Source organism: Ammospiza caudacuta, chromosome 10, assembly GCF_027887145.1.
Source record: "Ammospiza caudacuta isolate bAmmCau1 chromosome 10, bAmmCau1.pri, whole genome shotgun sequence".
Lineage (NCBI taxonomy): Eukaryota > Metazoa > Chordata > Aves > Passeriformes > Passerellidae > Ammospiza > Ammospiza caudacuta.
The window spans coordinates 18,543,733-18,559,488 of NC_080602.1; the positions used below are offsets into that span (position 1 = coordinate 18,543,733).

General features: G+C 40.9%; 1 protein-coding gene across 2 annotated transcripts in view; it reads left to right on the top strand.

The window, feature by feature from the left end:
- Window positions 1-15,756, top strand: part of PDE8A (phosphodiesterase 8A) — a 112,367-nt gene that overhangs the window by 91,189 nt on the left and 5,422 nt on the right. The window contains exons 9-19 of one of the 2 annotated variants that reach the window (XM_058811764.1): window positions 2,779-2,867; window positions 3,440-3,491; window positions 3,592-3,634; window positions 4,546-4,623; window positions 5,572-5,642; window positions 6,158-6,322; window positions 8,652-8,700; window positions 8,976-9,111; window positions 10,804-11,002; window positions 13,694-13,911; window positions 14,718-14,850. In XM_058811764.1, coding sequence (XP_058667747.1) covers window positions 2,779-2,867; window positions 3,440-3,491; window positions 3,592-3,634; window positions 4,546-4,623; window positions 5,572-5,642; window positions 6,158-6,322; window positions 8,652-8,700; window positions 8,976-9,111; window positions 10,804-11,002; window positions 13,694-13,911; window positions 14,718-14,850 — 1,233 coding nt within the window. The remainder of the gene's footprint in view (window positions 1-2,778; window positions 2,868-3,439; window positions 3,492-3,591; window positions 3,635-4,545; window positions 4,624-5,571; window positions 5,643-6,157; window positions 6,323-8,651; window positions 8,701-8,975; window positions 9,112-10,803; window positions 11,003-13,693; window positions 13,912-14,717; window positions 14,851-15,756) is intronic. The other variant, XM_058811765.1, reaches the window with a different exon arrangement.

Consider the following 15,756-nt stretch of genomic DNA (forward strand, 5'->3'; position numbering starts at 1 on the left):
CCCTCTGGAACATTTTATAATCTGTACAACCTTAAATTTATATGTTAATATAAAAATTAATTGCCAATTACATTATTACAGGAATCATTTGCAGGTAGAGGTTAACTGTGAGGAACAACCTTTGAAATACTTGAAGTTTTGAAATCATTTGTGTCAAGATATTACAGCATTTTCAGAGGTGCCTGAGTTACCTGGAACATTCTGACATGGTTTGTGTGTAGTTTTCAGACTTGGGATTTCTTTATATCCTAAATTTAGAAGACTGCTTCTCACTACAATAGGCCATATTTTGGCTACAGCAAAGTAGATTAGTGTAGGTTACATCACATCAAAAAAGGAAACTGTTTGCTGCTGTGATAATCTCCTGTCAACAGGTTTGACTTTTGTTTTGAACAAATATGGTGCTATTCTAACCGAGTAATAAAAATAATAAGAAAGCAAGTGTTTTTATATTTAGAAAAATCTAAGCTGCATGAAATTTATCTTTAAATGGAATTTAGGAAGATGGACTCTTGCAGCATTTCACCTCTTGTGCTGACAAGCATAGTGTTGGGAGCAAGTTCAGTATGATAAAACAGAAGTTCATAGATGTTAAAGTCAAAACTTGGAAATTGGAAAGTACATAGGGATTCTTGGGTCAGGATGTTGTTTCTCTTAGCAAAAAACATAACTCTGAAAGTTAGTTTTTTGTTACTTCAGCTGTCTGTAATTTGCCAGAAGCCAATGTTATTGAAGTGTTCATCCATCCATGCTTGAGGAGTTAAAAAAAGAGTTGTGCTCTTCTTAATTCTTCTGTTTCATGATTCAAATTGCATCCATTAAGATGAAATGTGCAATTCTGACTAGAATTCCTGGTGCCCTCTGCTCTCTGCAGTCTGCTTTAGTTTTGCTTTTCTGCAGTGAGATGAACACCTACTGATGAAGCAAACAAGCCATACAATTCCTCTCCCCCTTTGGGAACTGTTGGCAAGGTCTTTGCAGAGGGGGTGGGAGGGCAATCCCACTGTGATAAAGCTCTGTGGCAGCGCCTTCCCAGCTCAGCCTGCAGTTCTGTGGGACTGTGTCCATGGTGTTTGATAAAGGTTTGTGGCAGCACCTTCCCAGCTCAGCCTGCAGTTCTGTGGGACTGTGTCCATGGTGTTTGATAAAGGTTTGTGGCAGCACCTTCCCAGCTCAGCCTGCCGTTCTGTGGGACTGTGTCCATGGTGTTTGATAAAGGTTTGTGGCAGCACCTTCCCAGCTCAGCCTGCCATTCTGTGGGACTGTGTCCATGGTGTTTATTTTGGTTTGCTCTGTTTTCTGCATGCATTTGCTGAACTTTGCTGTGTGGTGCAGGAAGCCCCAGTGTAAAAGGGAGGCTGAGCTGGGGGGTTCCTCACTGTGGATAGAGGTAGAGGTGTGCCTTGCCTTCCTCGTGGAGTTTGGGAGCTCAGCTCTGATGCGCTCCGTCAGGAATGGCACTCTGGGGTTTGCTCTTTGCTCTGGTTTGATCCCAGCATCCCCACAGCAGGAGCTGCTCATGGAGCTTGTGTGGCTCCAGTGCAGACACAACCATGGGCCTGAGTGACAGCACATCTTGGGAATAGCTCTTCTCTGCTGGATTGCTTACAGAGGCTCTGGGAGGGAGCATATGGTGTTCTTAAAATATGTTTAAGTGACATCCCTGGGAGAACTTCACCTACCAGCAGGAGTTTGGCTTGGACCTCCTGCTTCTCAGAATTGCACTGACCTTTTCCCTCACACATTTCCTGCCACAGTTTCACAGGTTTTAGAAATTCACAAGTTAAAAAATCGATCTGTTGCCTAAGAAGAGCACATTAGTGAATAACCTGCCTTGAAAAGGATATGCTTTCAATGAGGGAATTATCCAATCTGTAGTTTATGACTTCACCCCTTTGTGCACATCCTGGGTTTATTACCTGGGTTAGAGATCAATTACTCATCTCTACCTCATCCTGGTTGTCAGGAAACTATTGATGCGCATACTTTTAATTATGAGAGCATTGAATTTTGTGGTGCTTGCTTTATCTTCATTTATATTCCTCAAGCAGCTCACGGAAGGCATTATGCTCACTACACAGTTTGTTATTCACAGTTCTCTTCTCTGACAGATCCTCAGAAAAGCCTTTAATGTTTTTTTTTTTTTTTTTCTGTACAGCCTGTCACCATGCAGTTCTCTGTGGGCTGGAGTCTTTATTTGCTGGCTCCATCCACATAAATGTAAAACTATTCTCTCTGTACCTGTGTTCTGGCCAGCTTGACTGAGAAATCTGTCAGTCTCACATAAATAAATACATATTGTGTGCCTCACGAGGGTGTTTTCACATACATAAGATCTGATCTAGTTTGTTGAGCTCAACTGAAGTACAGCAATTGGCCTGAGCAGTTTGTGTTAAGTGAACATAGAAGATGGACTTAATTATTCATTAATCACTTGGTATTTAGTAAATGCCCGGCTCAAAATATGCATCTGTAAAAGAAGACCACCAGCAGCTATTCTAGGATGGGGAAGAGAATGCAGCTAATTCCCACAGCTCCTGAGTTCAGCTGTTTCCATCTCAGCATTCCCAGGCTGCTCCTCTGGAAATTGTCCTGCATTGGCAGCAGCACAGTCACCTGCAGGTTACTTGCAGGGGAGAAATGTGAGGGTTTGAGCACAGTTTAACCAGCCCTGCCTGGTTTTGTATTGTGAGGCAGCTTTCAGTGAAAGAAGGTATGGAGCTACAGCTTCTCTTCATGCTTGATCTGAACTTTCTTCCACTTGAATTGTTTTTTCAGGAATGGCAAGGAATGTACTATGCGAAAAAGAAAAATGGAGATAGCATACAACAAAATGTGAAGATACTGCCTGTCATTGGACAGGGAGGGTAAGTGTGAAAGCTGAAGTCATGATTTGTGTCTGAATGAAGGCTCAGTTTAGAGTTCAGTTGCCTCTGGCAGATATTGGATTATCCTGCTGCTGAGTATAATGGAAGCTTATGCAAGGAGGGGTGCCTCAGACCTCTGTGCTTAATTCCTTGGGGCAAAATCAACTTTATATGTTGTGTGCAGGGAAAGTGAAATTCTAATTCTCCCCCAAATGGAGCCAAAGATGCTCAGTTGTGACTCTGACTCTTCTAATCCTCCCTGAAGTGCAAGTGCACCCTCTGGTCTTTCTGTGCTTGGTGTTGGTGTCACCAGGGCCTACCTCCTGTGTCACTGAGCCCCTGTACTGTGTCCTGCTGTGCTCACTCCTCTGTGCCCCTTCCATGGCTCTCACCAAGGATTGTGATGGGATGAGGTCACTGTGGGCTTTGATCATGGGCAAGATTCAAGCATGTCCAGACTTTTATCCAACTTCCACCTGGTCCCTAAATCGAGCCTTTGGAGCACCCAAGTGTCAGCACTGAATTAGAGCTGAGGTTTGGATGGGAATTAACTCGCTGTTTTTTGCCTGCAGAAAGATTAGACACTATGTGTCAATTAGTAGACTGTGCAATGACAACAATAAGGTAAGTGAAAACAGTGCCATGCTCACTTTAGTTTGAGTCCTAAGTATAACAAAATAATGGCAGAGTTCTGACTAACTGGATTTCTCATACTGAATTGTAGGTGGAGAAGACATGTGAATGTATTCAGGCTGAATCTCAGACAGGTAAGAAATGTCTCTTGTGTCCCAAGAACTGGAGAACATACCTGTGGGGAGAATAAAGGCCATTTTAGTGATTTGACTGAAAAAACAGTTTCACAGAACAGTCCTGTTTACGTAGTGATATAAGCTGGAATCCAACTCAAAAGGCAGGAAAGTAAATACAAGACAACCTCTACGTGTCTCACTTTAGAGGTGACACAAAGCAGCCCACCTTTGAAAATGCTGTCACAGGGCTCCAAGTTGGTGTCCTGGTGTTGCTGGATTCAGTGCCATAATTCAGCTGTGGGTGGTGGATCCCTGTGATGGAATTAGAAATGAGAAGGATGCCTCATGTCATGCTGTTGCTGTGGCTGCTCTGTAGCACATGGCACCTGTGTCTGCATTGCCTTGAGCTGCATGTGGGTGGGAATGAGGATGACCAGCGCTGTCATTCACCCTCATCCCACATACCAGCACTTCAGTTAGGACATCCTTGGCATCCCTGCTGTTGTTAACTGTAGTCTCAGCACAGGCTGAACCTTGGAGTCCCTAAGGAAGCTGGGATTCACTGCCGCCCTTGCTGGCCTGTGCTCTGCTGGGGCCCACCTGGTGGCAGTGGTTACTTGTGTGAGCTCAGGTGTGCTGCACGAGCTGTGTTCACAACTGCAGTTGTGTCACAGTGGTGAGAGAGGAGCTCTTCTCTCCACAGTTTGCTACTGCACAGACATTTAGGCATGTTCTGCCTGAGAGCTTGGCTGGGCTCAGGTCAGTGTGATAGGGCAAGAGCTTTAAAAGGCACTTTGATCAGCTCTCATCTGCTGAAGCATTGAGGTCAGTGTCACTCAGCTGCTGCCAGGCTTTTCTGAGCTCCAGTTCCTTTAACATGCATCTTAGGCAAAACTTTGTGTCATTATGCAATATCATTTTCTTCGCAGATACTCAGACTTGCAGACACAAAGACATGAGGAAAGGATCCCTGGATGTCAGATCCACAACATCTCGTGGGAGTGATGGTATGTGAAACAGCTCATCCTGTTGGGTCTGGCTGAGTTGGAGTTGTCATGCAAACCCAATACACAAATTATTGCCTTTCTTACCTCTTCCCTTGATAGAGATATGAAGACATTTTTTTCTTAATTTTGTTTTCTTTCACTGTGTTGTATTTTTGCTCTGTTAGATCACCCCAAACTTGATAGATGAGTCACATACTCAAAACTGTTGCTGACACTTAGATGCTTTTGTTAAATCATCTCTCATCACAGTCTAGGCAGCAAACACTAGTGAAGCATGTCTGTGCCAGTGAGAATACAGTCATGTTCCAGTACAGCAAAAATAGCATTGACTCTTCTTCTTAAGAACTGCTCAGCACAATAAGTAATAGAGATGTCTGCATTTCATAGGTAGCACAATATCTAGAAAAATCTCATCTTGGCCTTTTCTTTGCAGAACCAAAATTGCTAACCAGTATAAAACATTTGTTTTTACATTTCCAATGTAATAGGCCAAAACCTCTGCTGTTTTTATTTGGCATAGGTACCCACTTCAAAAGAGCTTCAGTGATTTCCCTCAGCTTGGAAGCTGACTCATTAGGACTTGTCCTATTGCATCAGGCAGCAAGAGTAGATACATCCTGTAATAATCTGAATTCAGTAGTTACCTACCTGTGCCTGCCAGTTTATACACCCACATCTGTCTAGTCCTTTAACTGAGTTTATAACTGAATATTTAAAATAATAACGCAAAGCCATGATTTTGCCAGGCTGTTACAGCCACTCACCTCTAATCAGGGACATCAGTGGTTCAGCCAGCGCCTCTTTGCAGTTGTGCATTCTGCAGTAGATTGCCTCTGAAAGGCTCAGCAAGGTAAGCAGTGCAGGAAGGGCCTCAGGAGTTCCTGGCTGATCCTGCCATGAGCCTTGTCTGTGCAGTCAGGGTACAAATTCTGCTCTGTTTTGCCACAGGCAGCTCCCAGCGGCGCCGCTCCTCCATGGCCAGGGTCCATTCCATGACTATCGAGGCTCCCATCACCAAGGTAATGTCACAGCTCTGCTCTGCTGCACCACCCTCCCACGGCTGTGGCTCACAAAATGCAGATACTCTGAACGAAAATCCCCCAGACCTGCTTGGTAGAGTGTCATCCATGGAGTCAGCCTTCACACGATCCTGTTTAAGAAGGAGGGACTGGAGTTCCTCCTTCTTACGTTAAACTTATTGTCAACTGCTTTCTGAAACCATTCAAAGATTTGTCAAAAACCAGCTCTTTAACAAAGGGAGAAAGTTACATTAAATCCATTCAGAGACATTTTGAGGCTGTGCCTAGGAGGGGAAAGTCATTAATAAGATCGCTGTCCTTAAGGCCAATATCTTATTTTCAGAGTCAGTAGCAAACATCAGCATTTCAGTAACATCCCTTTCATTTTGGTTTTCCCCCGTGCAGATTAAGGTTTTATGTCTTGTTATTTTCCTGAGGTTTTCATAGTAATTAATGAGTCTCTCTGTTTTTTAAATATCACTTCAAAGTTCACAATATTTCTGATGCTACATTAGGTAATAAACATCATTAATGCTGCACAAGAGAGCAGTCCCTTGCCAGTTGCAGAAGCTTTAGACCGAGCTTTGGAGATTTTAAGAACCACTGAATTGTACTCTCCACAACTGGGGACAAAAGATGAAGATCCACACACAAGTGACCTTGTTGGAGGGTTAATGACAGTAAGTATTTACTGCCACAAACAGCTCTTGATTAATGTTCACTGCCTGATTTTCCCAGTTACTTGGTCTTTATCATCTGCCATGTGCTCTGCTTCTACAACGCCAAATTTTCAGGAAAAACTGCACATATCTTTTTGTGGACTTTCTCCCCCTACTTGAATAATGTAGCTCTGAAAATAGGAAGAAAATTGACCAGCCCCTTTAAAACATTAGTTTAGCTAAAAATAGAAAGTAAAACCAAATTTTTTTTCAATGTGATTCGTTTGAGTAAGGTATAGATGGAGAGGAAGAAAGAGGACCAGATATTTTAAAAAATTTATTAATGAGGATTAGAATGACATGGTTTTGGGGGGCTTTTCAATCTACCAAAGACTGTTTTCAAAAGAATGCAAAATACATATTTTTGTTGCTGTTTCTTGGATTATATTTGTACCTGTAGCATAGTATCCAAAGTTGAACAAAGGGCACATAGTGAAGCAAGAACTGAACCCAAACCTTCAGAACCTGGAGTCTGACCCCTGTGGTGGTGACAGATGAGTTTAGATGAATGTTACCTGTGCCCTAAGGATATGTGCTCTCATCAGTCTGTAGGTTACATGTGAAAGGCCACGTCAGGACAAAAATTTACAGTGTGTTGGATGAAAAAAGGCTCACAAAATGTAAGCTTTTCAGAGATGTCTCTGGGCTATTATAATTTCATGTTGGAACTATCAGGACATCTTTTCAGTATCTATCTTCAAATAGTTTATGTGTATTTTTACTTTTAAAAATACCACAGCAAGTACCTCATCAGGAGAAACATGTTGGAGACTCCAAGAATTCCAGGAGAAGACCTAAATGGTTCATACTGGGTTGTATTTACTAACTGAGTAGACAAAATTTGTTGTTACCTCAACTACAAAAATATAGGAAGAACATTGATACATATAATCATTAGTCTTGAAGTGAATCTTTTCTCTTGAAGTGAATCTTTTCTCCTGCTGAATAAATAAGAGTCCATAAACTCGACTGGTTTCTTCTTTTTGTGGATTGTTGTATTTGGTCCATGAAGGTAACAATATTGCAAAATATAAAATCTTTACTAAAAATTAGCCTAAGGCTTTTTTATGGAGCAATAAGAAAAGCTGAGAAAATTAATTTCAGAGCATATGGCATGGTATGACTTTTAAAGTTATTGGAGAGAAACATTTTTCCGTCAAAGAGCCTGCTGAAAACAAATTATATTGTTCCATTTGAGTTCAGAAGTTACATCTGAGAAGGAAACAAGTAATATGTTATTGGATTTGAACTCTCAAGCAGGAAGGGCATTTGGAGTTTAAAGATAGATTTACCAGATACAATTACACCTGCTATTTCAACTCTTAAAAAGTAGTCTTTGATTCTAAATGATAGGCAGCATCTGGTGACCTAAATATTTGTGTCATAGCAGTTCTATTGAACAGCCACTGTTCCCTTTCCTTTTAAATCACAAAACTCCAGACTCACTTACTTACAAATGTGAAAATAAGAATTAGATATAACAGCTCTTTTAAGAGTGGATATTCCACGTCAGATACAGGATCCATTTACTTCAGCTATAATTGGTGTGAATAACATTTTAATAAGGAGCATTTCGAATTTTTTTTAACACTGTTTTTTACATCATGGGCTAAACATGAGCCAACAGCTGTAACCTCAAAAGAGCAAGCAGGATTTGGGCCACAGCATTTAGAATTATAAAACGAAAAGTAAATATTAAATACAGAATTCTGGTAGTTTTAATCCATCATCTCAGTGTTCACTTCTAGGCACTATGCCAGAATTAAGCCTAGGAGGCACGGAACTGAAGAACAAACAAGTTCACATTCTGTGTGAAAGGAAGCCTCAGAGTAATTTGTTCCTGAGATTCTCCTGAGATTGTGATGCTGCTGAGGTGACTGGATGTGCCAGTCCCAGGGCAGGGGAGCAGGGCAATGTCTCCATGCACTCCCTCCCACCTTTGCTCCTGGCTGGCAGTGTGTGGACACGCCGTGTCTGCTCTGGGGCACAAACCCACAGCTGGTGTGCACATTGGCCAGGCAAACACAGATGTGAGGCTGCAATTCCAGACCTCCATCTGCACCTGAGGAACCTGAGTTTTTACCTGCCTGAGTCCATATTGTATTCCCTAGCCTGCAGTTCCTCCTCTGTTACGAGCTCTGTGTAAAGCAGGTGAATCTGAGCAGCACAAATAAGGGAGAGGCAGCTTTGATGGCTCTGACAGGCTGCAGTCAGGCTTCTACTTGGTGTCATCATCTCCTAGACCTATTGTTCAAAACCCTCCATTTAACTTGCAACTTTCATTTAACAGGATGGTTTACGAAGATTATCAGGGAACGAATACATATTGTCAGCAAAACGTAAGTTTTAATGTGGCAGATAATTTAATTTGAGATACTAAAACGTGTTCACAAATTTAAGAAACAGGGAAATCTGATTAGATGTCCTTTTTAATAAGCTTTTTTGGTTTGTTTGGGGGTTTTTATCTGTAAGCATTTTTCTGCAGCATTACTGAGCCAGGTGTTACTAATGTAGGGAATGCATAGTCATTCAGTAAAATTATATCTCACTATTAAATATACTACTTAATATACTGATAATAAATACATATAGTAATAACTGTATTCCTCAAAAGAAACTCATCAGGTTGCTGGCAGTCTGAGCTCTCCAATCTCCCTCAATGACATACCCCCACGGATAACAGAGGCAATGGAAAATGAGGAACAGTGGGATTTTGATATCTTTGAACTTGAGGCTGCCACCCATAAAAGGTCAGTAAATGCAAGAGCTCATAAACTGCAGTTGCTGAAAATTGACTTAAATGTCATCCTCTAATCAGATCCTTAAGTTCTCTACCTGTGCTTTTACAACTGAATTAATTTTATTTTCAATGTCAGATGTTTGAAATTTTCTCATTTCTAGCTATGTATGCATCTTAAATAGCTTCTGTTTCATCATGCACTATTTCCTTCAAATTCCCCAGTGGATATAAGTAAAGATTATATATCTTTGGTATGGTATAATGACAATACAGCATAATTTTTAAAGCCTTCCTTTATTCAGGAATAGAAAAGTTATACAAATAAAATTATTTTCTTGTGGGGATTCAAATTCCTGTTATGGCAAACTACACACAGAATCAACATGCCAGTCTTGATTTGATCAGTTAATACAGATGAAGTTTTATTTTCTTTCCATTTGATTGGAAAGGTTTTATTCCTGAATAGCTTTTTAGCAAAATTCCCATTACCTTTCTCTGGGATTAGAGGAAGGTCTTTATTCTAAAATTTTGGCAGGTTACATTTTATGTATAAGCTTAACTGAAAACGTTTACTGATAAAAAGCAGGGCATACTAATTTCCATCACAGAAGTTTTCAAAAGCAGATCAGCAGCTTTGATAGACTGTACTTCATTAGTAGCAAAGGCTCCCCTTAAGACTGTAAATTGTTCTTTCTGTTTAAATCCTTGGTTTTATTTTCTCATGCTTATAAAAAGTTCCCCTTTTGGGTCTAGTTTCACGTATCATGCTTTGTCTTAGGTAGAAGCTTTTGTGAGACACCAATTTGGAGGCCAGATCATGCAATTAATTGACTATCTTAAACCTTTTGTCAAAATCCCAGATCTGTAAGAGCTTTGAAAGTTATTCAAAACCAAAGTCTGCAAAAGATGTCAGGCACTTAGTTAACAAATATGCAGTTCATTATTAGGCTATGGTTTTATGAGCCAAAAAGGTGCAAAACCACCTAGGGTTTTATTCTTCTTTAAAATTATTTTATTTTAAATGAAGGGGTTTACATCCACTTGGTTTAGGTTTTATTTCTTTGATGCATTTTGATCTCTAATGAAGTAATAGAGATAAGTAATTAAAAAGAAAGATGTAAAAGTACAGTCAGTTTGATTTACAGCATTTAATTGGTACATTGCAGTAACTTAATTAATTATCCCAGCCAGCATGCATGAGATCACCAGGTAGGTTTCTCTGTTCATACTGATCTGGAGAGACCACAGAGGGACAAAGGAGGTACTTTGTTGCCTGTACTCTTATTAAAGGCAGTGTAATTATGATTGCTTCCTACTGTGTTTAAATGACAGCAGTTCATTTGTTAAGATAAGTAAAGTGATTTTCAATGACTCACAAGTACGAATATATTACTAATATTGCCTTAAGTCCAAGCAGACATATGGTAATAAAGCCAGGATAATTAATTGAATTTTAGTGCATTACAGTTCCCTGACAGAGAAACCTGGAGACACCTTTGTCTGACACTGGGGGGATTAAGGGGGATTGGACTTTATGTATGTTACAATTCCAGTATATGACACAGTAATTCTCTAACAAGTTCTTACACATCATTACATATGTCATTAGCTAAAAATGCTGTGTGGATTCACACTGTTTATGCTATATAATATTCTTTCAGCTGCATTCATTTTAAAACTTTCTGTTTATTTTTTTCCATAGGCCTTTGGTTTATCTGGGTCTCAAAATATTTGCTCGCTTTGGAATCTGTGAATTCCTAAACTGTTCAGAATCCACTCTGAGGTCATGGTTACAAGTTATTGAGGCTAACTACCATTCCTCCAACTCCTACCACAATTCCACTCATTCAGCAGATGTACTACATGCTACTGCTTACTTCTTGTCTAAAGAGAGAGTGAAGGTGAGTCCACATCTGTGTGAAACAATATGGTGGGAAATACAGATGCAATCAGAGAAGGATCTCTCAGAAACAGATTCAAAAGCCAAATGTCTGCCCAGTGCCAACCAGTTTGGTAACTCTGAGGTCAAAAAAACTGAGCTTTGCATGAATTCTAGGATCTCTCTTATGTAGAAGGATGGATACTAATATTACAGAATTGAACAATTCTTGATAGGAGAATAAGAAAACTTTATTTTCAAGTAAAACTCCTTCATCTAGTTAAACCTTCTCAGATAGGCGAGCTAATAACATAATTATTTTTGTGATGGCTCATGCCAAATACAGATTTAATGTGATAAATTACCATCTCTTATGTCTTGTGATGGTCATTTTGCAAAGGATTCCCAAGACAATATAGGCCATAAATAGGCTGGATCACCCACTGGAGGAGATGCCCTGAGACTGCATTGCAGGAGAGTATTGAAAAAAATTACTTTTCTCTACCATAGCACCCACTGGGGTATTAGAACCATGAAAACCAGAATAAATCAGAGTGACTTTTGCTCTCACATGCCCAGACTGGAGCAGGGGAATAAAGCAGTGCTTGGTGTGTGTGCAATAGAGTGGTGGGACATATTTCTGAGTCACAGTCCTGGGTAAAAGTTCTGAACTGGCCTGCCTAAGGATAGCACCAGTGATGGGCACCTGGCTGAGAAATTTGTGACTGTAAACAAGCTTCTGACAGCTCATTAAACTGTAGTAATTCCGTTAACTTGGAGCTGCAGCTCATTAGTGTGCTCTCCAGAGGCTGATTTACAAATACTGTATGCCTAGTGGGGATAGAATGTCACTGGATTTTTTCAGCCCCTGATTTGCCAGAGGTTTAGCTGGTCTTCCCAAGAATATCTATGAAAAACAGACAAGATCTGGATCCATTTCAATGCCACAGAAGCATGACTGCCTCCTCTTCTTCCAGAATGTTATTTCCATTCCTCTGTAGGCATAGGAAGAGAAAAAAATGTTGCAGCAACAGAAGGAGCAGAATCAAAGTTCAGAATTCTCTCTTCATCTTTTCAAAGTTATAGCCCAGCTGCTTTAGTGTTGCACAGAGTTCGACTTAATCTAAACACACAAAGCCCAATTCTGCCACTGAAATTCATGCTGAGAATATTTTTTTGGTAACTTGAACTCAATTCAACTTGCCTAGGAAGATTTTCTGGCTTTGAAATTGCAACCATATTCTCAGAACCGTTTTCTGAGAAAAAACGTTTTCATGGGAGTTAAGATAACAAAGTTAGAATCCTTGCCTTGATGTTGGGTGTAAAAGTGCTGTAAATCCCTGTGAAATAAGTCAGGTAGACTCCTCCAGGCCAGGTATTCTCATGTTTCTGGCCATTTCCCATCTGCACAGGTCTTTCTCAGCCAGACTGAATGCTGCTCAGTGTGTCCCTCTGAGGAAATCCCTCTCTCAAATCCTCCTCTCTGAACTTTATACCACAAAAATAGAATCCCATGAGCAGCAGCTGAAAGAAAGAAGGAAGAAGTTAAAACACAGCAGACAATGCTAACTATGAACTAGAGCAGAAAGAATTATTTGCCTACTCTTGTTCTCCATGAGATTCTCTTAGTCCTCAATGAATAATATTCCTGCTCCTGCCAAGTCAGGTCATTGCATAATTTCAGGAGGTGTGAAGAAGGGTAGGGTTTGTCTTTTCACCTACCAAGTGTAACTATTCTGAATGGTAGTAGTGGGCCCACAGAGAATTTGGACCTCAAATAAAAGCAAATTGGAATGAAAATTATCTGCTCTGCTCCCAGATTCAAATGGGAATATTTCTGCTCTTGTGTCTCTTTCATTTTATTAAAATTTTTAATATAATTGTTTTGTATCTGATCCTTCACAAATGCCAGTATAAACACAGCACAAAGGCTGGTTTCCAAATGTATACAAAATATTTCTGAGATGCTTAGTTCTTGTTCTCCTTTATGCTATTAATAAAGTATTAACTTAAGTGTAAAATCTTGAGTCAAATAGGTTTGTACTTCATGACAGGGTAGATAAAAATAGGCATAAAGCAATGCCCATTGCAAGGAGACATAAAGCTTGGAGTGCAGCATGCTACCAGAATCAGAATGTGACACAGAAAGTACAGAACATGTGTCATGTAATTTATCCATGGATACAAAACATTGAATATTCTCCATAGAATATGCACTAGCTGTAACCCAGGACAGTGTTATTAAGGAACTGGATATATGGATAACATTCCTTTCAAATTGTAAACCTAGCCAGCATGTAAGTGGAACATGATTAGGACACATTAAATTGCCAAAGGAAATTAAGGGCTGTTAATAGAATAATTTTTAGCAGTATTGGTCTTTTTCCCAAGCCAAATACCTTAACTCCAAGTGCAGGTGGTTTCAGTGTTGCTAGAAAACACAAACTAATTTATTACTTTACATTTGTTTAATTTGATGTGCTGTGACAAAGGTGTGGTTAAGGCAAAATCTAAGGGGTACAAAATGGCCAAAAAGTCACGCAATGTTCAATGAAGCTTATAATGAATTTTCCATTGCTCTGTGTAGAACATCTGACCCTTGCTGATCTCCAGAGTTTTGGCTTTTATTCCTCAGCAACTTGGCTTAATCTTGTGGACAGAATAGGGTTCCTAATGAGTCTGCCAGGAAAACTAAGCACCCTTCTATTTTCAGCAAACCCTGGATCCGATTGACGAGGTTGCCGCGCTCATTGCTGCCACAGTGCACGATGTGGATCACCCAGGAAGGACAAACTCCTTCCTGTGCAACGCTGGCAGCGAGCTCGCCATCCTCTACAACGACACGGCCGTGCTGGAGAGCCACCACGCTGCCCTGGCTTTCCAGCTCACCACCCGGGATGGAAAATGCAACATCTTCAAAAACATGGAGAGGTAATTCTGACACCCAGGGTCCTTGTCTGCCCACCTACATCTCTCACTTCCTTCTGTGTACCCTAAGGCAAACAAGCATCCTAGAGGAGGGCACTGCCTGGTGGATGACTGTCCACGGCCCTTGAGAAATTTGCTTCCAAAAGAGTAGAATGCTTCTGTCTCTCCTGCAAAGACCTCTGAGTAAATCCCCACAGTCAGTTTCTCCATCAAAAGGCAGATCCTATCTAAGGAACTTAGTGTAAATCTTAATGTGACCAAGTCTAGAAGAGTTGTTTTGTGTCACTGAATGTAGAGAACAAGCTATGGCTGCGTGGGTAGAGAACAAGGAGAGAGAGAGCCACAGAGCAGTGTGAAGGATAATGAAGGACCTGTTGCCCTTGCAGCCTCAGTGAAGCATTCAGGGCAAGGATGTGATCATTGCCTTGGTTCTCTCAAGATACAACAGCAAAATATTGCTGAAAACTTGCCTGGGGAGTGAGCCACAGCTGGGTGTCTGTGCTAAAAGCCTTGGAAACATGCAAGTGTGGCATGTCCTAGCAGCCTCCTAAGCAGCTGGTGCCTCTGCTTCTGCCCAGGTACTGTTTCTCCTAGAGATCCAGTCATGCATGGAGCACATATGTCCCTACACACCAAAGATACTCCTATATCTAACAGAGACACAGCTGCCCCAGCCTTTATTGCTGTTCTTTGTTCCCCTAGCACCTCTCTCAAACAGGAATGGTCTGTTGCAATTTTGTTAGACTTGTTTTAGCAACCAGCCCGTTGTGACCCAGCCAGCATTCTTAATTGTTTCCTTCTTTAAACAGGAATGAGTATCGAACCCTTCGCCAAGTCATTATTGACATGGTCTTAGCAACAGAAATGACAAAGCACTTTGAGCATGTCAACAAGTTTGTCAACAGCATTAATAAACCCTTGGCAGCACTAGAAGAAAATGGGGTAAGCAACACTGCAAGTCCTCCTTAAAATGCCTAGGCAGGGACTGGAAACCCTTGGCAGTGGGAAATTCCCACATGGTGTTCTGAGAAAGTTTATCAGAAATGTGGAGAAAGAGAGGCTGGAGATTGATCTTTCAACTCTGGGATTGAATCCCCTTCTGCTTAACATGGTTGTCACTCACTTTGAGGGTGAGTGGGGCTCACTTGGATCTTATTAATATCTCAGTGCTGTGATGTCGTACTTGGAACCAGGACCCTGGGCTGTATTTTTTCATGGAAAAATGTTATTTTGATTAACCCAGTTGCTCCCAGTTGCTCTTGCCATGGAAGAAGTGGCAAGACTGGGCATTGCTGTTGGCTGTTTCTGCAAAGAAGGCGAGGTTTGCCTCAAAGCAGAGGCTGAATGACATCCCTCCCAAGGGGACATGCTGGGGGTGCAGCACAAGGGCAGGTCTGTGGGCTGGCATGTTTTGCATTCTCTGGCAATAAGGGCCCTCAGCCTCCAGTGCTGCCTGGCAGCATTCATGGGGTTTCTGTGTGCTTTCTTTTTTAATCTTTAAAATAGATGATTGTGACATTATGTATCATATAATCAATAGCCATCTGGAACCCCATGGATACAAAGAAATTGCCTGTTAAGAACTCTTTCTGAAAAACCACACCAGTTTCAATAACAGCTTCAACCAGCAGTTTTGTTGCCAGTAAGAGCAGTGTATAATTTTGTTGGAATGATTTTTGCCAAGAGAAGACTTGCAGAAATGGTTGTGATAAAGCTTGCATCAGTGGCAACCTCATGGAGGAGCTGTAATGGTTTTCTGTAGTTTCTTACCATGTTTTTTAGAAAGCCACATTTATGACTGTTGTGTGTAATGGGGGAAGGCAGTCTTTTTATTATCTAAGAGTGGTA